This window comes from Delphinus delphis, chromosome 3 (assembly GCF_949987515.2).
Source record: "Delphinus delphis chromosome 3, mDelDel1.2, whole genome shotgun sequence".
In the NCBI taxonomy this organism is placed as follows: Eukaryota; Metazoa; Chordata; class Mammalia; order Artiodactyla; family Delphinidae; genus Delphinus; species Delphinus delphis.
The window spans coordinates 140,926,719-140,953,710 of NC_082685.1; the positions used below are offsets into that span (position 1 = coordinate 140,926,719).

The 26,992-nt window shown below is 35.5% G+C and overlaps 1 protein-coding gene across 3 annotated transcripts in view; it reads left to right on the forward strand.

The window, feature by feature from the left end:
- The window catches only part of RICTOR (RPTOR independent companion of MTOR complex 2), a 127,519-nt gene that overhangs the window by 22,887 nt on the left and 77,640 nt on the right, over positions 1-26,992 (forward strand). For 2 of the 3 annotated variants that reach the window (XM_060009562.1, XM_060009563.1), the window contains exons 3-5: positions 9,136-9,233; positions 23,529-23,593; positions 24,684-24,815. In XM_060009562.1, the coding sequence (XP_059865545.1) occupies positions 9,136-9,233; positions 23,529-23,593; positions 24,684-24,815 (295 nt within the window). Of the gene's footprint in view, positions 1-9,135; positions 9,234-22,609; positions 22,644-23,528; positions 23,594-24,683; positions 24,816-26,992 lie in introns of those variants that run through there. The other variant, XM_060009564.1, reaches the window with a different exon arrangement.

Genomic DNA, 26,992 nt, shown 5'->3' on the forward strand with positions numbered 1-26,992 from the left:
TTCTTGGGAATATTGAATTTCTTGCCATTCCTTGAGAAAATACCATATTTTTTTCATGTTTACTTGTTGTGTACATTCTGCTTTTTCCTGTTGTATATGCCTAGAAAACTTATTGCTTATGGTCAAGAATCAGTTCCCATGTCAATCCATCCCCAAATAACTGTCTCACTCTTTTGCTCAGTCTTTCTTACCCAGTGTTTATTGAGCACCCACCATGTGCCTGGCATTGTTTCCAGGCCGGGGATGCATGTGTGAACAAGACAGTTTTCCTGTCTTCACTTGTCATACAGTCTAAGTGAAGTCTCTATCAAACACCCTCCTTTTATCTTATTCCCATAGTATTACTATGAAGTGTTATATATACCTCTATTCCCATTTAATTTTGATCTCCAGGGCTGAGACCGTATCTTGTATTTATTAATATTCCTCACCTAAGCAGTTGGCACAGTATATGGCTTCTGGTGAGCCCTGAAATGTACAGTTGAATAAAACTTAGGAATCTAAATATAAAGCTACTCCCAGGATAGATCAAAACTATACATTGTAGGAGACATTTGTACTTTCAGTTATATAAGTAATAAAATGACTAACTACAATCTAGAGGGGAAACCTGTGTTCCCACTCTACTGTCCCCACTATATAATGTCATTGTTATTTTATTCTTTACAGAAAATATTTAAGGAAAATTGGGAGGAATATTCTGTCATTTGAAACTTAAAAGTATTTTAAGCCATTTGTATCGATTTATTTTGTGATTATTCAAAATAATGATTTGAAATAAAGATTATAGACAGTATTCTAATTATTGATATTATATATCCATACAACTTTTATTTTTTATTTATTTATTTTTTTGCGGTACGTGGGCCTCTCACTGCCGTGGCGTCTCCCTTTGCGGAGCACAGGCTCCGGACACGCAGGCTCAGCGGCCATGGCTCACGGGCCCAGCCGCTCTGCGGCACGTGGGATCTTCCCGGACCGGGGCACGAACCCGTGTCCCCTGCATCGGCAGGCAGACTCTCAACCACTGCGCCACCAGGGAAGCCCCATACAACTTTTAATTGAAGTTCTGTTCAAGTGAATTATTAGCTATTTCCAGCTGACTTTATTTTTAATGTTTTATGCCTAGGTCAGACCTGGTCTGTATCTTACAGTTATATAATGACATGCTTGTAATAAAGCAATTAAAGACATGATTTTTGTTCATATAACTTTTAAATGATCACATCAGTGAACTGGTAGATGTCACTTGTTTAATTTATCCAGTCAAAGGTACAAATGAGAAGCCTCAAGAAGGACATTTCTGCCACCCCCATTAGTGTTTTTATCTTCTTCCCTTGAAATCATTCAAAATGAGCAATTCTTTGGGATTATAGAAAAAAGACATATTTTTGTAAAAATAGAAAGAGGAATGTATAAAATGAGGTAATTTTAAATCCAAAATTGAAGTGGAGCAAAAGAGACCTGAACCCCTGGGTCACTGGGAAGACAATCTTAAAATGTTGCAGATCAGCGGAAACTGCCTTAACCTCTTCTTACAAAATTGTATTGATAAGAGTAGGATACTGGAACAGGAACCCAAACAAAACTGTTCTCTTCCAGCCTCTGGGAAAAGGAGATAGAGAAAAGATCTAGTTGTAAGAAAATTTTACAAACAGTCGTTGAATTTTAACTGTCTGCTCTTATGGTGGTCATGTCATTTATAATACAACCTGGGATACTTTGGGGAGTGAAAGGAGGTGGTATTAATAATTACACTGGCACAATAGGTATAAGTTAGAACCTAGGCAGTTGAGATATGTGTTCTGTCATAACTGCTGCAATAGTGGTATGAAGAATGTATCATGAGAACGTAAAGAAGGGAGCTTGTAGGTTAAGGAAAACCTTTACACATCTGAGTAAGACTTCTGAAGAGTGAGGATTTCCTCCAAATTGGGTAGGGAAACAAAGGGCATGCCAGGCTGAAGAAACCTAGTGCCATCTTGCTGTCTGTGTAGTCTTGCCTCTGTACGCATCATTCACTCTCAAGAGGTGCTTCATGTCCATCATTCTTCTAAAGTAGCCCTACGAAAGTGTTCAATTTTTAGTATAATAAACCTAACATTTAAGAAAGTTAGAAGGGCTTCCCTGGTGGCACAGTGGTTGAGAGTCCACCTGCCGATGCAGGGAACGTGGGTTCGTGCCCCGGTCCGGGAGGATCCCACATGCCGTGGAGTGGCTCGGCCCGTGAGCCGTGGCCGCTGAGCCCGCACGTCCGGAGCCTGTGCTCCGCAACGGGAGAGGCCACAATAGTGAGAGGCCCGCGTACCACACACACAAAAAAGTTATAACTAAACTGATTTACTTGCAGTAGTAATTGATAGGTTTTCCTTGCCTATCTCTACTACAGTATTTATATTTAAAATATACCAAAGATTAAAAAGGTTATCTGCTACAGTTGCTTGAGAGGAAAAATTATTATTTTCAGTATGTGAGGGTAGATAATACTTGTTTTGCATTCCAGATTGTTAATCCAGAGCAAATCAATGAAAATTACAAAGGGACAGAGTTTGGCATCAGTATAAGAGACAATATTCGACTCCTCTATCAAAGATGGAATAGAATAGGCTCTCTTAGGAAGTTTTGAGTTCCTCTGCATTATAGATAAAAGGAAGGCCCTTTTTCCAGGATGCTATCATTGGGATAGATCCTTTCCCTACTAAATTATATAACTCTTTGATATTAATAATTGTTAGAATTTCAGGAAATGTTAGAGAGTTTGAAGCGGTGCTTCCTCAACTTTTGGACCTGTGGGTAATGGTGAGAAGGTGTACTCCCAGTGTCCTTGCTGGTAGAGGAGACAGATTTGCTGCTGGCTTTTACAGAGGTAATACCAACTATAGTTATGCCATATACTTTTTTTTTTTTTTTTTTGCAGTACGCGGGCCTCACTGTTGTGGCCTCTCCCGTTGCGGAGCACAGGCTGCGGATGCACAGGCTCAGCGGCCATTACTCACAGGCCCAGCCGCTCCGCGGCATGTGGGATCTTCCCGGACTGGGGCATGAACCCGTTGTCCCCTGCATCAGCAGGCAGACTCTCAACCACTGCGCCACCAGGGAAGCCCTGCCATATACTTTTAATCCTTTATGTCTGCTCACAGTAATCATAGATAATATTAAATATATAATTAAATACATATCCAATTTATGTAGTCATGTTTAATTTTATTAAATTCTTATGCACCCAACTTTTCTAGCTTGTTGCTTACTAGCATTTGTTCATGTATATTCACAAATAAATCACAGAAAATATTGCTCAACTGTGCTCCCACTCCTAATTCCTCTGACATTTTCAAGAAGGCAAATAAGACAATAAAAGTTTTACTTCAAAAATGAGCAGATCTTGGATCATAAAAGTAATGCACGGGACTTCCCTGGTGGCACAGTGGTTAAGAATCCGCCTGCCAATGCAGGGGACACGGGTTCAATCCCTGGTCTGGGAAGATCCCACATGCCGCGGAGCAACTAAGCCCGTGCGCCCGAACTACTGAGCCTGCACTCTAGAGCCCACAAGCCACAACTACTGAAGCCCGCACGCCTAGAGCCTGCGCTACACAACGAGAAGCCACCGCAATGAGAAGCCTGCTCACCGCAACCAAGAGTAGCCCCTGCGTGCTGCAACTAGAGAAAGCCCACGCACAGCAACAGACCCAATGCAGCCAAAAATAAATAAATAAAATAAATTTATTAAAAAAATAAAAGTAATGCACTAAAATGTAACCAAAATTCATTAATTTAGACACACTAATATGTGAATTAAGCATTTGCCTGGGCTAGCCACATAACTTTCACATGATTGATCCATAAAAATTGTTTTTGCTAAGCGAATAATAACTAATTTTAATTATAGTTGCTACTATTTATTGAATATCTGTTCTGGGCTAGGCACTGTGCTAAGTTGCACCTCACACCTTGTAACAATGCCTTCTAGGTTAGGTAATTAGTATATTCACTATAGGTATGAGAAAATGGATGCCTGTGAGGTTTAGTGACTTAGTCTAAGGTTACATGGTTTGTAGGTGATTAAGCTAGATTTGAATCCAGTTCTTTTTTATTTCAGAGTTCTTTCTATTATTCCCAAATAGATGTATGCGAGTAGTTTTTGGTTATTAATTTACTATGTGTACTTGAAACTAACTTTATTTAAAAATCAATTTTATGTTGTATATTTTTTGACAGGTAAAGCTATTAATATGATTTATTGCAGCATGTTACAAAGCAGTACATATTGAAAACATTTTAAAATAAATGCATGTTTACTCACATATATATATACATATACGTGTGTGCGTGTGCATATGTGCACATACATGGAGAATTAAGCTAAAGGGGGAAAGAATATATTTATGTATGTGTGTATATGTCTGTAGATGTATAGAGATATAGATGAAAGGTTTCTTTACTGTAGTTTTCTCTTGGTGGTTTTCTGTATGTATATATGTATCTATATATACGTGTATGTGCTTATATAATATTAAATTGCTGGATATTGGCTATAGTTATTCCATTACCTCCAGAAAGAGTCATTGGGAACACTCATAGGACTTACAAGTTACACAATAAGAGGAAAAGAGCAACTGTAATTTTAGCAGTTCTTTTGTGTTTTGCTTCCTTGCATTTGAATGGTTGGCCATCATAGCCAGCTAGCCACAACTTTTTTTTCTCTTTTTCCTAGCCACATCCCCGGCCACCCCCCCGCCCACCCCCGCTTTTTTCCCTTAATGCAGCTCTGGGCTAAACTACTGGGCTTCAGAGAAATCCTAGTGGATTATCTCATTTGTGCTTTATATCAATACTTCTCACATAGCACAGTTTTGGAGAGGCTGAACTGGAAACATTAAGTGAGAATAGGAAGAAATAAAGAGAGGTAAACCTCTCCTTAAAGTCTCTCCCCTGTCCCCAAAGTCTCTCCCCGTCCCCGCCCCCAGTCAATAAAAAGCACACTGATCTCAGCTTGCTCATATAGTTTAAGTTCTGACTGTCTAGCATAGGAGCTGGCAATCTACAGCTCATGAGGCCAGGTCTGTTTTACTGAAACATAGCCACATTCATTTACTTATGTATTTTCTACTATTGCTTTCTTGGTTACAACAGAGTTGAGGTTACAACAGAAGAAGAGAGTTTATGGCATAAAATACTTACTGTCTGGGCCTTTTTTAATTAAAAAGTTTGTATACTCCTAATCTAGCATGTAAGGAAGAAACCAGGGACTTCTTATTTCATTACCAGGGGAACTTTACCCTAATATTTCAAGTTAGAGTTCCTCATAGGAACATTGTAGCACATGAGCATTACATAGTATTTCATGTCTAAAATGGCCCTGAATACTATTTTTGAATTGGTCTAGGAAGTAACATAGTTTCTGGGAGGAAACATGTCTGTCTTTCAGGAAATATATTATGAAGAAACTTTGAAATTCTTCCATATTACAATTCTAGTTGGGTGTTCCTGGTAATTAATTATATAAAAGAGAAAGGGGTAAAGAGGGCAAAGAAGAAAGGCTGATTCATTTTGATTTGGATTGACAACACCACCTGCATTGTATGTTAGGTTCATTATATGTCATTATTCATCAGGCAAAGATTTGACCCAATATGGGCTTCTCACCATCTGTCAATTTTCATATTGTGTGCATAGGGGTTTTTGTTGTTGTTGTTTATCAGTTTTCTTCCATTTGTATGTAAGGTCCAGTAAGGAACGATCTGTCTTGCTCATTGATGTATTTTCCCAGTACTTAAAACAGTACCTGACCATATAGGTGTTCAATTAATGTTTCTGAACGAATGAACTCAGACTCGAGATTTTATTTTTGTCACAAAATTGTGGCTTTTCAAAAATGTCTGCAATCAGTTTGTACTTAGAAAATAGGCAATAATTAGAAATATGCAAGCCTTTGTGAAGAATATATCTTCAGACTAATCATCTTAACTATGAGTCCTATCACATTGCATAGTAGTAACTGTGTCCTCACGTTAGCGAAACTGTTTGATGCCTGACAATTTAATGATAAATTGATGTAAAATGGTTAGGTTATATATTTCCATTAGGTGGATTTCACACTGGCTTTAAAGATCCTTAACTCTGGTTTTGCAAACTACTGTAGGTTCTGAATTACTGTAAGGGTTGTTGTAAAAATTGTATTAAGTTCCCAAGTATAGTTAAATCATTTAAAAATCATTGGCTTACTCATAATTTTTCTTCCTCAATGTCTCCAAACAGATACCATTTATAACAAAAAGATATTACTGAGTACTAGCAGTGATCTATTCATGGTCCCTTGCAGTTTTTTTAATGAGCTCTGATCCCACCCAATGGTGAGCTGTTTTCATTCCATATTTAAGACAACCTAAAAGAGTCACTAATTTTAAAGTCATACGCTAAACCATTTAAAAGTAGATAGAATTTCATTGGAGTTTAAAAAAAAATGCGAAATTTGTAGGAAATGCTCAGAAATCAAATGAATGATCTGAGTATGTAGTCATTTCAAAGTGATTGGAAATAACTGGGTTATGTAATATGCTTAGTGGTTTGACACTAACCAATTTATGGTTGTCATGGCTTACACTGAGTATAATAGAATGGCGGAATGTAGGCAAATGCAAGGTAAATTTATAGAACAATGTGACCAGTTTCATTTGCTGAGGAAAAGACTGATTCAAAACAAATAGCATCTTAGTTCTGTGTTAACATCTAAATATCTCAAAGGAAGGCATAATGGTTCTTAAACTAAAATACCCGTAATGTAACAGGTTTTTTTTCTTCTTTAGATTGTGCTTTTGTTTAAAGCAAATAGGATGCTGAATATATTAATAGAAAAATAGCTTCAGGAATATTGACACTCTATTCCAGGGGTTGGCAGACTACCAACTGCAGGGCAATTTCTGGCTTTGGCCTGTTTTTGTAAAACAAGTGAGCTAAGAATGGTTTTTACATTTTAAAAGCTTTTTTTTTTTTCTTTCAGTATTTTTTTTTTAAATAATCTCACACAGGTCATTAATCACTGCATAGTGCCCTGTTATATAGATGAGCCTTTTTTTAAAAAAATTATTTATTTATACCTGCTGAGTTGAGTCTTAGTTGCGGCACGTGGGATCTTCATCGCATGCAGGCTTCAGGCTTCCCTGTAGTTGTGGTGTGCGGGCTGTAGAGTCTGTGGGCTCTCTAGTTGTGGTGTGCGGGCTCTTCGTTGCGGTGCATGGTCTTCTATCTAGTTGCGGTGCACAGGGCTCTCTACTTGTGGTGCATGGGCTCTAGAGTGTGCAGGCTTAGTTGCCCTGTGGCATCTTAGTTCCCCAGGGAACCCAGGGACCAGGGATCGAACGCATGTCCCCTGCATTGGAAGGCGGATTCTTAACCACTAGACCACCAGGGAAGTCCCTCTTTCAGTATTTTAAAGATGTTGCTTCACTGTCTTCTCATTTGCCTGTTTTCCACGAGAAATTTGTCATTCTTCTTATTCCTCTGTTTTTTATCTGGTGGCTTTTAAGACTTTTCTCTACCAGTGGTTTTGAGCAATTTGATTATGATGTGCCTTGGTCTAGTTTTGGTCCTGTTTCTTGTGCTTGGGGTTGATTGAGCTTCTTGGATTTATTGGTTTATTTTGATCAAATTTGGAAAGTTTTCATCTATTATTTCCTCAATTCTTCTATCGCCTAATTTTTTCCTTTGAGGACTCCAGTTATACATATTGTAATTGTGTTAGGCTGCTTGAAGCTCCATAGTTCACTGATAGTCTTTTCATTTATTTTTTGTTCCCTTTCTGTTACATTTTGGTTAGTTTTTATTGCTTTGTCTTCAAATTCACAATTCTTACTTTCTGTAAAAGCTGTTATGCTTTTATTCCCATCCAGTATATTTACATCTGAGACATTGTAGTTTTCATCTCCAGAAATTCAATTTGAGTGCTTTTTATACTTTTCATGCCTCTCCCTAAGTTTTTGAACATATAGAATACAGTTATAAAAACTGTTTTAATGTCCTTTTCTGCTGATTCTAACAGTTCAGTTTTGGGTCATTTTCAGTTGATTAATTTTTCTGCTTACTATGAGTCATAGTATGACTTTGCTTCTTCGTATGTCTGATGATATTTGGATGCTAATCATTGTAAATTTTGCTTCATTAGGTGTTCCCTATTTTTTCTGTTCTTATGATACTTCTTGAGCTTTGGTCTGAGACACATTTTAGTCACTTGGAAACAGTTTAATTCTTTCAAGTCTTGCTTTGGAGATTTGTTAGGTGGGATCAAAGAAATGTTTAGTCTATATCTGATTGTTCCCCACCACTAAGCCAAGACTTTTCTGAATACTGTAACCAATGCCCCATGCACTATGAAGGTTTTCAATATGGACATTAGGAACAAGCACTGCTTGTTCTGCCCTGTGTGAACACAAGGTACTCATCCCTTTAATTCTTTCGAGTGGTAATTTCCTCACAAACATGCACCAATCATTGCTATATTGACTACATAAGGGATCCCTTTGCAGATGTCCAGTGTTCTCTCTCTGTGCAGTGCTCTCTTCTCTAACACTTTTTGGTCTACTGGGACTCTGAGCTCTCTCTCTTCAACTCAGACAGTTTGGGTTTCTCCTCTCAGCACCAAGGCCTGGAAACTCTCTAAAGACAGTAAGCTGGGGCAGTTGTAGAGCATGCTTGTTTATTTCTCATTTCTCAGGGATTATTTTTCTTTACTTCTTGATGTCCAGTGTCTTGAACTATCATTTTATATGTTTTGTTCAGTTTTTTGGTTGATTCAAATAGGACAGTATTTTTGGTGCCTGTTACTATTGTGTCAGTACATTGTGGCCAGAAGTGAAAGTTGTGCTTGGGGTTGGGGTTGAAATTTAAGAATGAGTGGTTGAATAATTCCAGGTGATGATACACAGAGTTGCACCATAGGTATAAGTGGAGTAGAGTCATCCACATGTGAGTCATCCACATGGACTTTGAAGTCTCCTAAGTAGATAGATTTCAGAGAGAGTGTAAGACTTTAAAGAAGCCAAGAGCCAAAGTTGCGAAGTTTTAATACTACACGGTTTGTGTGTTTGGTTAAGAAAATACGCTTTTAAAATTATGTTAAATTTCTTTTGTCTGTTCTAGAACCTTCTGATAACTTAAGGGAGATTCTCCAAAATGTGGCCAAATTGCAAGGAGTATCAAATATGAGAAAGCTAGGCCATCTGAATAACTTTACTAAGGTAAGTAACTTCATTCTTTGTATTACCATCTTAAATTCTTTTTTCCTTATTGTACTTTTTAGATGCTTCTTAACCACCATTAACAAGAAATTCTTGAGTATTCCTTCAGTATTAGTGCTTTCCTCTGCTGCTTCTCATGGATTTTTGTCATATGTTTTTAAATTTAAAAGTATATTTGAATAATGGGAAGCATTATATACTTGTAAAAAATTTGGTAGGTTCAGAAGCGAATAAAGTAAAAAAAACACTGAGAAGTCCATAATTCAATCTCCACTATTATTCACAGAATGATGTATTTCTTTCGCCTTTTTATATTCATTTTTATGTGATACTATAGGATAAATATGTTTGTACATAAGTACGTGTGTGTTGCTTTTCATAGGTGTAATAATTTCCAGAGAAGTATTACAACTTCCTCTCTCTTTCCCTAATACTCTATTCCCATTATCTGGATCTCAATTAGAGCTCAAGATAAATGTAGGGGCCCTTGTCCCAGATAAATATTGACTTGATCTCTGTTAGCAGCCAAGAATTCCCAAGTTTGATAGATGGATTGGTGTGCTTTTGAGCCTGGTAATGCTGGACAGCCAACTCTTGGAAACACTAAAATGCCGTTATTTGAGGTGATGCCATAAATAGAGAGCAAAATGCTTTCTTTGGGAAAATTTTTTTCCCTTTTTAGTTTACTAAATATAAACTGTTATACATTTTATTTTATTTTTAAATTTTTGTTGAAGTAGAGTTGATTTATAATGTCATGTTTCAGGTGTGCAGCACAGTGGTTCAGATTACATATATATGCATACACATATATATGTATTCTTTTTCAGATTCTTTTCCCTTATAGGCTATTACAAAATACTGAGTATAGTTCCCTGTTGTACATTTTAAATGTAGGAATAATTGTTTGTTATAACCCCTTACTACTCAAAGTGTGATCCATATACCAGCAGCATTGGTGTCACCTTGGAGCTTGTTTGATATGTACAGTTTTTGACCCCCCCCCCAAGACCTACTGAGTGAGAATCTACATTTTAATGAATATCTCAGGTGAATTTGGGTGTACATTAAAGTTTGAGCGGCACTGTTTTAATCCTTCCAAAATGTTTAATTCTCTTCTACCTGGTAGTTAGACTGTGGCTTGGATTTGATTTTATTTCATAGAAATAGAAGGGGATAAGAATATTGTCACTATGTAACCAAGTTGTTTTTTTCAGTATGGTGTTGTCTGATAAATATTTACAAAATAGATTAGTTTTTTTTTCTTTTCATAGTTAGGGAAACATAGATATGCATTTATTTTTTCTTAGTGAAACTTTGAAATATTCCGGCATTTTATTTTTATATAACAGATGAGAAACTTATTTTGTATGAGGGATGACAAAGTGATTTTTTTAAAAACAACTTTCAAAAACACTGAATGAGTGCTTGTTGAAGGGGTTTTCAAAAATATCCCTGTGACGCAGACCTACTAGAGAGTGGACTTGAGGATACGGGGAGGGGGAAGGGGAAGCTGTGACAAAGCGAGAGAGTGCCATGGACATATATACACTACCAAACGTAAAATAGATAGCTAGCGGGAAGTAGCCGCATAGCACAGGGAGATCAGCTCGGTGCTTTGTGACCACAGGTGGGATAGGGAGGGTGGGAGGGAGGGAGACACAAGAGGGAAGAGATATGGGAACACATGTATATGTATAACTGATTCACTTTGTTATAAAGCAGAAGCTAACACACCATTGTAAAGCAATTATACTCCAATAAAGATGTTTAAAAAAATAACCCTGTGTATATTTTCATTTTTATCAATGTAATGAAAGTCTTCAAATACATTTCTTCAGTGTGCTAGTCAGATAATAGCAAGTTTTTAAGACCTAGAGTTGTTCCACAGTTGCAAATGGCATCTCCTGGTTTCACTCCCTCTATTAAATTTCCCAGTTTTATGTCATCATTCTTCACCCAACCCTAATAATAATACGTCTTACCACTTGCCTAGATTTAACTGTTAAAAACAATTAGTAGAGGTTTTTGTCCTGTTTGAACTCATGGGTCCTGTCACAATCAGGTTGACATCTAGATATGTAGTTCCGAATCTCTTGACAACTGGGATTCTGAAAGTTGGGAATGAATGTAAGAATGGCAATGATTTCTGTTATTCCACTTTGGCACCAGAATGGGTACTAAAGCCATCTTAAAAATCTACAGTAGCACTATGCAGTAGACATATATGTGAGCCACATATGTAATTTTAAATTTCTAGTAGCCACACTAAAAAAAAGTAAAAGTGAAGTTATTTTAATATATATTTTCTTTAGTCCAGTATATCCACATTATTATCATTTTATGTAAGTATAAAATATTAATGAGATATTTAATATTTTTTCATGCTAAATCTTTGAAATCAAGTGTGTATGTTATGCTTATAGCACATCTCAATTCAGGCTAGCCATATTTCCATGTTCACAGCCACCTGTGTGTGGCTAGTAGCTACTAACCATAATGGACATTGTACATACAGAACTTTTTGGAATGGGAGTGGTTTAAACATCTATTTCTAGGAATCTGTTGGACACCTTTCTTTTTCCCTTGTCTATTCTCCATTTATTTCTATCTAGATCCCAGTTTCTCTAGGGTTAAGGTCAGTTGCCTTCTCTCCCTTTTTCCCTCCTCCATTTCTTTGTTTTCTGAGTTTTTCCCATAGTATTTCACTAAGTTGTTCCCTCCACTTGGTCTCTCCTTGATTTGTGTTCTCCCAGTCTCTTCTCCGGTTTCTCCTTCCCTCTCGTCCTCCCCTTTTTTTTGTTTTGCCATATCCTTTGTTTACAGTTTTCATATTTCTCTCTGAAAAGGGCTTGTAGCAGCCCTCTTATATGCTGTTTTAAATTATTTATGGATTTAAAAATCAGATAAACATACTGGAATTTTTCTACAATATGAGGGACTAAACCTTGGGTCAGGGTGTGAGGGGCTGTTTAATTAGTAAAATCCATGAACATGAGACTTGATAAAAACTCACTTGGCTGCCTGGTGATACAGTGAGGAAAGCGTGAACTTCAGATCAAGTAAATGGGGTCTTACAGCCCAGGTCTGACCCTAACAAGGCAGTCTTGGGCAGATTTCTTTACTCAGAGATAATTTTGCTGCAATTAGAAGCAAGGTGTCAGTACAGTGCCGGTACATAATATATACTCCATAACAGGTAATGCCTTACAATCTAGGGTTTGTTTTTTGTTTTCTTTTGCATTTTTTGCCACTTTTCAGGAATTTTTGTTGACTCTAAAAAGGTGAGTCTGCTTAATAGCTTGAGTTGCAGGTTGGTAAGCTGTTACTGTAACAGGGTTTTTCAACATGAGCAACATTGACATATTGGGCCAGATAATTATTTGTTTTGGGAAGCTGTCTTGTTCATTGTAGTGTGTTTAGCTGCATCCCTGGCCTCTACCCACTAGATACCAGTAGCGCACCTCCACTAGTTGTCACAAGCAGAAATGTCTCAAAGCATTGCCGAATGTTTCCTAGGGGACAGAGTCATCCCCTAGGTGATAAATAAAGGTCTGTAGGTTTTATTATAAAATTTCTCCAAACACCTAGCACAAAATAAATGCTTATTGAATTTAATCATAATATAATGTGTCTTTGAATTCCATTTTGTTAGCGAGCTACGCTAATAAATATTTACAGAGCTGGTATTCTTTTAAAATCTGTAAGTTCGTTAATTTACAGAGTAAAATTTATAAATTCTTAGAAATCTCTAAGAATAGCTCTATAGAATAAGAAAATAAGAAACAGGATTATGATTCCAGGAGACTGGTTAGACAGGAGTTAGTTGGTCACCCTTCACTGTTCCTATAATAGGTTATATGTGTGTCTACTAAATTTTATCTGCTCTTTTGTTACTATTATTTATTGTGTGTGACTATCTTATTAAACTGAGTTTATTAAATACAAGAAATATGTAGTATTTAATTTTTTACTCTTATATCCCTCTCTTCCCCAAATCCTGGCACATATCAAGTGTTTAATTAAAGGTATTGTATTACATTGGGATGATTTTGCAGTTTAAATAAGAGTTTTTGTTGTACTAGCATTTGTTTTGTTATTAAGTAACAAAACAAACTAGGATTAAGTTAATTTAGTAGATCAGTGGGGCTAAAATGTTGTAGAGGGTGGCCTTTATCTACAGAATTAAACCTCCTTTTAAGGTATGAAGAGAGGGTGCTAGTGTTGTGATCCTAGAACCATGTGAATGTCACACACCCATGCTTGCCTTCTGACATCATTTCACTAGATAAAGTAATGTGTATAACAGGCTGCTGATGAATATAATCTTAGTATTCTATTTTTAAAACTGACAACATGCTCATAATCTAAAGACCTGTTTTTAAAGATGAAAATATTTTAGCTCTTTTACATTTTAATGTTCTCTTTTCCTATATTTCTCATATATTAAAAGCTCCAGAGGAATCTTTATTTTGTTCTGTTTTTAAAAACTTCAAAATTATATAAGTTAAATATAAAAATTTAAATGGTACTAAACAATATATGGTAAAAAGTGAAATTCCTCTTTCACATCTCCTTCCCATCCACCTCCTTACCCTGACAAAAATACCGTTTCTCACAGGTAACCACTAGAAAGTATTTATTCTTCTCTGGTATAATTATAAATATGTGTGTGTGTGTGTGTGTGTGTGTGTGTGTGTGTGTGTGTGTGTATGTATTTCAGTGAGTTGTGAGAATTAAATAAGCTAAACAAAACGAAGTGTCTAATGCTCAGTTTATTTACCATTTATTATATGTATACATAAAGGTTTTTTTCAATGAGATCTTGAGATTTATTGATTTGTAGTTTGTGTCTTTTCCACTTTCCAAATTATCATAGAGTCCTTTATTTTCTATAAATGTAGATCTACTTTTTAGTAGCTGCTTATGTGTATTGATAGATGTATGTGTGTGTGCATATCCATCCATATGTATGTATATGTATGTGCATCAAAGTATACATACATATACCGTAATTTATTTAATCATTCCATCATTAGAAAATAGAAGTTTTCCCTCCTTTTTGCATTTTAAATTAATGCATTCGTAACACTCTTGTGTACTGTCTTGTGTAGAATAGAATTTTAAAAGTGTAATTATTTAGCCAAGAACATTTGTACTTTATATTTTAAAACCTACTTATAAATTGCCCTCTGAAAAGACTATGCTGTGGAATTCTAATTTGTGATAAGATTTTTTGAAGTTTGGATTATTCTTTCTGTTGCTCATTGAGGAGAACTGTTCAGTTAACCTTCAGAGCCATAAAAGTAACATGGGAATAGCATTTAACTGCCCAGTTTTAACTGATCATTATATATTTTTTAAAGTTAATAATTTTAATAAGCAGCTCAGACATTTCTATTACCTAGAGACAGTTTAGACTTATATTTTAACTTTGTCAGAATATAATATTGTTGATAGCCCCCTTTGATTATTTTAATATTTGTAAGAAAATTCTGTGCATTAATGATAACAAATAGATTGATGTTGCACATGGATTCTGATAGGCAAAATATACCAGTGACATGTTATCAAAACCTTTACCTCATTCATTTATTCATTCATATTATTTTTTGGCCATGCAATGCGTCATGCAGGATCTTAGTTCCGCAACCAGGTACTGAACCAGTGCTCCCTTCAGTGGAAGCGCGGAGTCTTAACCACTGGACTTCCAGGGAAGCCCCATACCCCATTTAAAAATAAGATATTATGTAACAGTATTTGTTTTGTTTATATTAAAAAAATTAAATTTAATAGTTACGCTCATAAAATAATTGCGGACTTCTTATGATATTGAATACTTAAGTTGGTTTATAAGTAACAAATGTAACAAACCTAATTCAACTGAGCTAAAGTATCCATAAAAGGAAGTTATTTACTCTCATGATGAGGAAGACCACATGTCAGGTCTTAATTTCAGGCAGAATGACCTAGAGGTTAAAAAAATGTTAATTGCATTCTGTCTCTCCATTTCTCAGCTCTTTTCTTTTAGGTTAGCTTCATCCTCAAACACTTTCCATATGACTAAGATACATCATATTTATAGCTTTCAATCATAAAAGGAGAGGGTAGCCCTCTCTTACAACTTCTACATGAACTCTGGTCCTATTTAGTGACATTAAGCTAGGTATTGTGACTGATAGTCATAAAAACACATGGGGTGGGGAGTGACTGAACTCCAGTGAAATATGTGATGTCTAATAATTTAGCATTTTAAGTGACTGTTAGGATGCTAATTCTCACATTTTGAAAGGTCTTTAATGATTTCTAAGCATCAACAGTAATTTATTCTTAATATTAACAAACCTATGTGGTAGGGCAGGCATTGTTATAAGATAGAATTGAAGAAATTGCTACCTAATGATTGAAGGTTAATTAGTAATTCAGTCAGTAGTTGAGGCAGGATGAGATTCCCATTGTTTAAATTTACCAATTCAGCGTTCTTCTTGCTATTTCTGCCTATCTCTTTCCCAGAGTTGAGTTAAAGGGTTTCAGCTCAATATCAAAAAAACAAACAACCCAATCCAAAAATGGGCAGAAGACCTAAATAGACATTTCTCCAAAGAAGATATACAGATTGCCAATGAACACGTGAAAGGATGTTCAACATCATTAATCATTAGAGAAATGCAAATCAAAACTACAGTGAGGTATCATCTCACACCAGTCAGAATGGCCATCATCAAAAAATCTACAAACAGTAAATGCTGGAGAGGGTGTGGAGAAAAGGGAACATTCTTGCACTGTTGGTGGGAATGTAAATTGATAAAGCCACTATGGGGAACAGTATGGAGGTTCCTTAAAAAACTAAAAATAGAACTACCATATGACCCAGCAATCCCACTACTGGGCATATACCCTGAGAAAACAATAATTCAGAAAGAATCATGTACCACAATGTTCATTGCAGCTCTGTTTACAATAGCCAGGTCATGGAAGCAAACTAAGTGTCCATCAACAGGTGAATGGATAAGGAAGATATGGCACATATATACAATGGAATATTACTGAGCCATAAAAAGAAATGAAATTGAGTTATTTGTAGTGAGGTGGATGGACCTAGAGTCTGTCATAGAGTGAAGTAAGTCAGAAAGAGAAAAACAAATACCGTATGTTAACATATATATGGAATCTAAAAAACAAACAGAAATGGTCATGAAGAACCTAGGGGCAAGACGGGAATAAAGACGGAGACCTACTAGAGAATGGACTTGAGGACACGGTGGGGGAGGGGTAGGCTGGGACGAAGTGAGAGGGTGGCATGGGCATATATACACTACCAAATGTAAAATAGATAGCTAGTGGGAAGCAGCCTCATAGCACAGGGAGATCAGCTTGGTGCTCTCTGACCACCTAGAGGCATGGGAAAGGGAGGGTGGGAGGGAGACGCAAGAGGGAGTAGATATGGGGATGTATGTATATGTATAGCTGATTCACTTTGTTATAAAGCAGAAACTAACACACCATTGTAAAGCAATTATACTCCAATAAAGATGTTAAAAAAAAAAAAGAGTTAAAGGGTTTGATTTGTAGGGTTTGTTTATTTAAATCAGTAGATTAGTAAGGTAGTGAGTAAGTCAGTACAAAAATTTTTTATTAAAATAATTTATTCCTATTCCTAATATTTTGAAACTTAAGATGAACTGGTGATTAAAAGTGAAAGCATAATGTGTCTTTGATAATCGAAAATTTAAAATCTTATCAATGTCTTCTCTGATTTCTTTAAATTAAATCTTTATTTATTTATTTTTGGCTGTGTTGGGTCTTCATTTCTGTGAGAGGACTTTCTCTAGTTGCGGCAAGCGGGGGCCACGCTTCATCGCGGTGCACGGGCCTCTCACTATCGCGGCCTCTGTTGTTGCGGAGCACAGGCTCCAGACGCGCAGGCTCAGTAGTTGTGGCTCACGGGCCTAGTTGCTCTGCAGCATGTGTGATCTTCCCAGACCAGGGCTCGAACCCGTGTGCCCTGCATTGGCAGGCAGATTCTCAAGCACTGCGCCACCAGGGAAGCCCTTCTCTGATTTCTTATTCCTGATATATGTGAATTACTTACATATAGAAAATTTAGTCTCTACTTGGGATAATTCTAATTCAAAAGGGATATTTTCATTTAAGACTGATTAATAAGACCCCCTTCTATAATTCTGTAAACAATATGACAGCACAATTTAGCCACCATTGAAAGCATAGCCCTAATGTCTCTTACTGTCCCTGGAAAATAGGCAGATGATTATGACTAATATGCTGTGTTTCATTGCAAAGTGTTTTTTAGTTGTTACTGGTGATTTTCCAGTTTCCAACTGAGTGGACATTTTTCTCAGAAACATTTCTTGCAGTTCAAATACATTTATATTAGGTAGCAGAAAACGAAACTCCTTTCTAAATAATTTCCAAATTGTGTGTGCTTTTTGGAAATCATAATAATAACTTTGAAAAAATTTTTACCTTTTCAACAAAACTGCTAATTATAGCAAATGTTAAATAGTGAACAGTTATACATTTTGTGATTTGAGAAGGGGAGTAATTTTGAAATTATGTTTCTCTGAATCTGTAGTTTTCTGCAAGGATATCTAAGTGTGAAAAAGAAAATTCAGGAAAAGAGAACCAAGTACATACTTAGGGGAGAAACTAACCCTTGACAGGGTAAGATTTTTTATACTTCTACATTTCAAAGCATTTCATTTTATTAACAAACTGTAGCAGAAGAAAGGAAACACTGCCTTTTTAGAAATGGAGTTGTTTTAAGAAAACATTTCTCCCATTTTAAAAGTACAGTATCTTATATGTTAATAATAGAAAAATGAAGCTTAGAATTTTTTTTTTAAGTTTATGAATTAGAATACATCCAAGGTCTAAGTGATAACACCATGTTAAGGAGCCCTTTTCTTTTTCTTTTTCATTAATATATGGTACCATATAGTGACAGTGCTAGTAATCTGAAATATCTGGGGAATCTCAAATGAATACTAAATTATTTTTTAGTAGTGTAGTGATAAGGTTCTTTTTGTGTGTGTTTTAATCCTTTGAAATGGGCAATATTTGTATGTGTGTTTTTAGTTAGCTGTTCTGGGAAAAAAATAATAAATTCACTTACTCATTTTATGTGTTTATAGCCAGAGTGTGATTCTCCAAACTCTTGATTCATACCATTTTTGAGGCTGGAGAAATGAAATAAGATGGTAATGTTCAGTTATTCTATTTTTAAATCCATCCCCTGCCCCCATGTAAATTTTTTTTGTTTTTTCTTTTCCCATGTAGATAATTTTAGTACTAAAGTACAGTCACATTTCATTGGGCTCTGGACTTAGACTGGTTTGGTTTGATTTCTGGCTTTACCACTTAATAGCTTTGTGGTGTTTGGAAGTCATATTACCATCTCTAGCCTCAGTAGTCTTTATTTACCAAAATATTACTTACTTTCTAGGGTTGACAAGATTAATAGTCAATAAATGCTACTTCTGTTACTATTTATGAATACTGTACTGTATGTATAACCCTTCCCAGATTAGGTAAGTAATAGATATTCATTGTAAACATTTATAAAATACAGAAAAGCACAGAAAGGAAAATAAATCACCTATGATACTTCAATTTTTTTCCTTTCTTTATTTATTTTGAATTTTAATTTTTTTTATGCAGCAGGTCCTTATTAGTGTACTTTCATTTTTTGATGTTAAAATGTTGATGTATAGACTTCTTTAAAAATGTATATATTTTTAAAAATGTATATCTTTTAGAATATTTTCCCTAACTCACCAATACATTATGCAGGTTATTTCTTGTGTTTCAGTATTATGTAATATTAACATCTGCATAAGGTTCCTCCTTTATGAACATTTTGTTTCTAGTTCCTTATTATTGTAAATTATGTCTTAAGGATCTTGTGCTTGAACCTACTTTATATTTTAAGTTATTAATATAAATCACCAAAAGCAGGTCCTGATTTTGGTGCATTTTTCCAATTTATTTTACAATATGTGTTTAGTTTATAATTCCATCAACAGTGCATTTTCTTATCTGGTATAATCATGTTAAAAAACAGTTTCTTGCCAGTTTGGTAAGCTTTATTTAAATGGCATTTTCCAATGTATTTGATTCAGATTTTAGGAAATAGGAAATATGTCATGTTTATTTATCAGTTTTATTTCTTCAATAAATTCTCTGTGCATTTTATTTGCCTCTTCTGATAAATCTTTCTGCAGTTTGTTTAGACTTTCACATTATAAGGTCCTGCCCATATTACTTTGCTGTGAGGGTGGAGTGTTACGAGCTGAATTGTGCTCCATCCTCCATCCCCTGCCCCCAAGTTTGTTTGTTGAAGCTCTATCCCAGTACCTCAGAATGTGTCTCTATTTGGAGATAATTCCATTAGAGAGGTAATTAAGGTAAAATGGAATTATATGGGTGGTCCCTAATCCAATATGACTGATGTACTGATAAGAAAAGATAAAGACACAGACACACATAGAGGAAAGATCATGTGAAGACACACAGAGAGATGATAACCATCTACAGGCCAAGGAACGAGGCCCTCAGAATAAAGAAACTCTGTCAAGACACCTTGATATTGGACTTCTAGCATCCAAAATCATGAGAAAATAAATTTCTGTGTTACAAGCCACCAGATTTGCTGTATTTGTCACAGCAGCCCTAGCAAACTAATATAGGGCCTAAACCTTTTGCCTATTATGTTTTTCCAATTTTTTTTTTTTTTTTTTTTTTTTTTGCGGTACGTGGGCCTCTCACTGATGTGGCCTCTCCCGTTGCGGAGCACAGGCTCCGGACGCGCAGGCTCAGCGGCCATGGCTCACGGGGCCCAGCCGCTCCGCGGCATGTGGGATCTTCTCGGACCGGGGCAAGAACCCGTGTCCCCTGCATTGGCAGGCGGACTCTCAACCACTGTGCCACCAGGGAAGCCCTCCAAATATTTTTGACTAATATGTTATTTAACTTTTAATTTTAGGTATGCCATTGGTTTTCTAGAGGTATAGAAATTTTCCTGTCTTGTCCCAAAGCTTAGGAAATCTTACATTATTATTATTTTTTAAACATCTTCATTGGAGTATAATTGTTTTACAATGGTGTGTTAGTTCTATTGATATACGTATGTATAAAAAGTCTCATCCTTCTCAGTATTTAAGTACTTACAACATTGTATAACAATACAATAAAAACAAATAAAAATTTTTTCATACTCTTTGACACTCTAAACCTTCTTTGTTTATCATATTTCAGAATTTTAAGGAATTTATAAGAATACCAGTATAATCATTTTGGATAAAGGCCTGTGAAGGAAAGCTTTTTAGCTTGTTTTGCCTATTTACTTATTTACACAGCAGTTTCCTGCCACATAAAGTGATCATTTTTATAGTCTTTTCCCCTGCTGTGAAAATGTTACAGTATCTGAGGGTTCCTGTATTCCTATCCCCTACCCTGTTCTATTTGCAACATCTTTCTTTTTTTTTTTTTTTTGCCTCTGAAGAAGAAATTGGGCAGGAAGTTTTACAAGGATCCTACCAATAGAACAGTGAGTTTATATCATTAGTTTTTTTGCTACAATATTGTGCTTTTCACAGAGGCAGATGTGCTGGTCACTTTGGTTGGTTTTTAACTTCATAACTTCATACTGAGGAAGAGTAATAACAGCACTTGAAGACCCTTCTGATCCTTCATGTTAATGAAATGATCAACTTTCTCTTTAATCCTTTTCAGTTAGGCCCAATAAATAACTTGCGAAGCTTTATGTAACTTTTAGATAAAAGTCAGTTTTCAAAACTCGCACTAGATCAACATGATATGTTGTCATCCAGGTGGGGTGCAAATAGCTAGTATTAGATCAGTATTCTTAATAAAAAAAAAAAAAGGAAAGCCTGTTTGAAGGCATCAGGCAACTATTCTGGCTGTAAGTGGGATAGGAACCAAGACTTCAGAGAAGAGAGAATCTTGTGGAGATGATCTAACTTCTCCAGCAACATTTACCTGGGGGATACTGGCTAATGTGGAATGTGGACAGGAAGCTAAATATTTAGACTGTAGTCCCAGGAGTACTATTGCTGAAACATGGGAAAAACAGCACAGAGCTTTTGATGGAGACCATCAAATGGGAGAAATCAAGTAAAAGGAGATTCTCCCCTCAGTACATTTATTTGTTGAATCCTGGGATGGGAAATATAAAATCCTAAGCAGAAAATCTTTGAAAATCAGGGTGGACTTTCTAGTGTTTTTATAAAACAAAAATGAGACATGTCATCCTCTTGAGATTGGTCCCCTGAACAACAAGCTTTCAGTTAAAACCTGGGGGAAAAACCATAGGTAGACTGAGTATTACCAGGGCAGCAGCCTAATATGGACTCACCATTGTCTATTGGCCTGACAAAGAAAAGGATGAATGCTTTGTGGAGAAAGATAACATAGTCAGGAATCTCAACGCTTTGTGGAGAAAGATAACGTAGTCAGGAATCTCTGCAAGTTTTTATGTACAAAGATTATAGGATCCACCAAAAGACAGGACTACATGACCAGAACAAATGGAAAAACAGATAATAAAAACAAACTCAGAGATTATCTACATCATTCATTCCATTTAGATGATAAGCACTTTAAATATTTAAAATGTAGTTAATATATCAAGAAAATAGAGGAAACTGTGGAGAAAATAGGTGAAAAAAGATTTTTTCATTATGATATTGGATGTGTACAAAGTTAAATGGAAACATGATAGGTAAAATTAAAAATTCACTAGGTAGGTATAATAGAAGATTAGACTTATCAGAAGATAAATAAATAGGAAATACCCAGCTGAAGGACAGAAAAAAAAGAGAAAGGAGAAAACAGAAAAGAGGACTTAGAGATTTGTGGTATACACAAAAAGATTGAACATTTGAATTACCAGAAAAAGAGGTGAGAGAATTGGGCAAAACTGCTTTTGAAGAGATACAGAATTTTCTAAAACTGATAAAATGTATCAACCTAGAGATTCGGAAATTTCTGTTTTCCCTAAGCAGGGATGCAAATAAAACCACCCTTGAACAGCAAGAGTGCTGAAATCAAAGATGAAAAAATCTTGAAAGGAGTCTGACCAAAAAGGATAAGACCTTCAAAGGAGCCAACAGTAAGACTCATATCAGACTTGTCAACAATGGAAGCCATCTTGAAATTGTTTTAAGAAAAGAGCAAACCTAACAATTTATATAAATCCAGCAAAATGTCCTCCAAAAACATAAGTGGGAAAAAATCATTTCTGGACAAACAAAAACCAAGAAAATCCATTGCCAGCAACCTTGGCTATAAAACAAATGAAGATACCAATAAAACAGATCAACAACAATGAACTGAGGATTCTTTAGGCAGAAGAGAGAACATCCCATAAAGGTACCACTGGAGTGAAGAGTAATGGAAGTGGTGAATTTGAGAGTAAATATAAATTGATATTGACTAAATATTAATAAAAATAAAAATAATGTCTTGTGGGGCTTAAAAGATAGAAAAAACAAAAAGTGAAAGGTGAGAGGAGTAAATGGAGTTGAAGTATTGGGGTCTCATATTATTGAGAACATGGTAAAGTAGTAATTTCTGTTAGACTGTAATAAGTCAAAAATGCATGTTGTAATCTCTGTGGTAACCACTAAAAGAATATAGTTTTTTTCCCATAGATTTATTATTTATTTTATTTATTTTTGGCTGTGTCAGGTCTTAGTTGCAGCATGTGGGATCTTCATTGAGGCCTGCGGAATCTTTTGTTTCAGCGCGCAGGCTTCTCTCTAGCTGTGGCGTGTGGGTTTTCTCTTCTGTGGTTGTGGTGCGTGGGCTCTGTAGTTTGCAGCATGTGGGCTCTAGTTGAGGTGCGTGAGCTCAGTAGTTGTGGCGCGCAGGCTTAGTCGCCCCGTGGCATGTGGGATCTTAGTCCCCTGACAAGGGATCGAACCCATGTCCCCTGCATTGCAAGGCGGATTCTTTACCACTGGATCACCAGGGAAGTCCCAGGAATAGTTTTTAAAACAGTAAGAGTATGGAGGGGGAAAAAAGAATAATAAAAAACAGCTGGTTAATTCAGACAAAGGCAAGAAACCTAGAACTGTCAGGTCAAATAAACGATAAGATGATAGAAATAAGTCATATTTAGACAGTAGAATCATATATTTTTCAAAATTTTATTAGAGAAAAATACCTTTTTATTCCAGTCTAAAAAGGTAATGTATGTAAATAAGCAAAAATACATGCTTATGTTTATGCATACTTGTTTTGTTTTTCTGACAGCTGCTTTGTGATATTGGCCACAATGAAGAAAAACTGGGTTTTAACTACGAAGATATCATAATTTGGTAAGTATAGTTCAGTTGCCTTCCTCATCCCTTCTGGATTTTAGTAATTTCAGTTTTAGTAATTTTAAACTAAAAATAGAGTATAACACCTTGTTTTGATTTTATAGAAACAGTTGTTTGAATGTTAGAAAAATTCAGGATCTCCAGCATTTTTAACTGTTATCCTATTGTTCTTACTGATATTTTGTAATTATCAAATATAAAGAACCAAAGCTAATGTTTTCGAAAAGTACCTGGACTTCTACAGTCTAAACTTCTAAGTTAAATCGCAGAATAAAAGTTCTCATATTATTCCCAAGAGCAAGAAGAACCTGTACAGTTATCTCTAGATCTCACCTAAGACACAGTGTGCTATGGCAAACTTGATTTGCTCAAGCCCACGAGAGGCTTAATGTTATAGTTTCATAGCCATCGTTTTGGCATCGTTTAAAATTGGTATAGGGCTTCCCTGGTGGCGCAGTGGTTGAGAGTCCACCTGCCGATGCAGGGGACACGGGTTCTTGCCCTGGTCCGGGAAGATCCCACATGCCGCAGAGCGGCTGGGACCGTGAGCCGTGGCTGCTGAGCCTGCGCGTCCGGAGCCTGTGCTCCGCAACGGGAGAGGCCACAACAGTGAGAGGCCCGTGTACCGCAAAAAAAATAAATAAATAAAAAATAAAATAAAATAAAATAAAATAAAATTGGTATAAGTAGTTTCTTCCTACTGTCATTTTAAAGTATTTTTATTTATTGGTTTAAACCAATGATTCTTTGGGAGAAGTGAAACAAGTAGGTAGAGGGGGATAGACTGTAGAGGCATATGTGATACAGCTTGAAAAAGGCATATTTAATTTCCCACTGTTTATATAAAATAAACTACAGAAGGTAGAACAAAACTCTTAACATTTTCTTGATTGGTAGGAATATACCAAGGAGACAAAAATTAAAAAATAACGTTAGTGAAGTTCCATGGCTTACAGTGAATGATTTTTATATATGTAAAATGACAAGTAGCTTTGCTTATTTCAACTGAAGAAGGATTTGGTATCATAATTTTATGTGTATTTGAAACTCATGCAGCAAGACTTTTTGTTTGTTTGTTTTCATATAGCTTGCGGTTAGCTTTATTGAATGAAGCAAAAGAAGTGCGGGCGGCAGGGCTACGAGCTCTTCGGTATCTCATCCAAGACTCCAGTATTCTGCAGAAGGTGCTAAAATTGAAAGTGGACTATTTAATAGCTAGGTAATTTTCTTAGAGCTCCCTATGTTTTTATATGTTTTTTAAAATCGTGTATTAAGTTTTAGCATACCTACCATAAAGTATACACATTTTTAGTGTAAAGCCTGATAATTTTTACAGGTAGATACAACCAATTACCCTATTATCCTGAGTAAGATATGGAACATTTTCAGCATCCCAATCAAGTTCCCTTGTGTCCCCAGTCAGTAGGAAACATTACTCTGACCTTTTTCATCCTAGACTAGTTTTTCCTATTCTTGAGTATCATATATTGGAAGTATACATTACTCTTTTCTTTCCTCAGTGTTATCTGTGAGATTTATCCATGTTGATTTAAAAAAAAAATTTCTGTGTAGTATTTTATGTTGTGAATAGAGCACAATTTATTTAATCCATTCTGTTGATTTTTTTCTTGGTTGTTTTCAGTGTTTGGCTATTTTGAATAAAGCTGCCCTGAACATTCTTGCACAAGTCTGTTGGTGGACGTGTGCACTCATTTCTCTTAGGTATATATGTAGGAGTGGAATTGCTGGGTGATAAGTTTTATGTTTATTTAACTTTAGTAGTTACTGCCTAACAGTTTTCCAAAGTGATTGTACTGATTTACACTCCTACCAGAAATGTTTGAGAGTTCCAATCCCTCCACATCCTCATCAGCATTTGCTCTTTTCAGTTTTTAATTATACCCTTTTCTGCTGTGGTTTTCATTGTGAGTTTCATTGTGGTTTTAATTTCTGTTTCCCTTTCATTTGCTTGCTGACTATTTGGATATCCTCTTTATCTTTTGCTCATTTATAAATTGGATTGTCTATCTTTTTGCGTAGGAGTTCTTGGTATCTTCTGGATATGATTCCTTTCCAGTATATGTATTGAGAATTTCTTCTCCAAGTCAGTCTACCTTGTCTTCTTACTCTTCTTAATTAATAAAATCCAATATAGCAGTCTTTTATTTTATAGTTAATGTTTTTGGTCTCTTTGGACGAGAATATCCTATTTTTTCTTCTAAAGTTTTTATTCCGTATATGTTGAAATAGGTGTTAGGTCACAATTCATTTTTATCAATATCCAATAAATATTAGAGGCATTTAGTGAAAAGATTCTCCTTTCATGTCTAAATTAGTTTCATTTTTGTTGTAAGTCAGGTAACTGATAAGTATGTTTCTGGTTTTGCTTTCCCTATTCTCTTTGTTTGGTCTATTTGTCTATTCTTGCTCCATTTTCTCCCTGTCTTAAATGACTGCATCTTGACAGTAAGTGTTGATATGTATTAGTATAAGTCCTCCAGCTTTTCCTCTATTTTGGGTTCTGTATTTCCATGTGAATTTTAGAAAATCAACTTGTCCATTTCCATACAACTTTCCGGGATATCTATAGTAATTGCATTGAAGCTCTGTGTTAATTTGGGGTGAATTGATATCATAATAATATCGAATCTTCCAAACCTTTATTTATTTGGACCTTTAATTTCTCTCAACATTTTGTAGTTTTCTATGCAGAGAGGTCTTGCACATATTTGTTAGGTTTATCGTAAGGCATTTATTAGATATAGTATTAATGTAATTAAAATTTTTCTTTTTCATAGTTTTTGCTGCTAATATATAGAAAAATAATTGTAAGTTTTAATGTTTTTGTGTATTCTTATCTCGGTGATCTGACTAAATTCACTTTTTAATTCTAATTGTTTTTAAGGTTATTTTAGAGTTTCTGTGTACATTAGCATTAATTGCAAATGATGACCCTTTTATTTCTTCCTTCCCAATCCTTATATTTTTCTTTTCCTCACCATATCTCACTGGTTAGAATATTGCACTGACTAGAAATGGTAATTGGATAACTATGTTTTGCTCCTGAGCTCAAGTTGAAAGTGTTCAGTATTTTGCCATTATTTATGATACTTGCTGTAGACTCTTAGTGGATTTCTTTATATTCCTTGTTTGCGTTCCTGAAGTAAACACCACTTTTTAATGATGTCTTTTTATTTCACATATAACTGTATTGGGTTTGCTAATATTCTGTGGAAAAATTTTTGCAGTTATGTTTATGAGAGGTATTGGCCTATATTTTTCCATTGTTCTAATATTCATTTTGGTTTTGGTATCAAGAGTATGTTTATAAAACAACTAAGGAAATGTTACCCCCTTTTTATATTCTCTGGAAGAATTTATGTAAGAACTTATGTA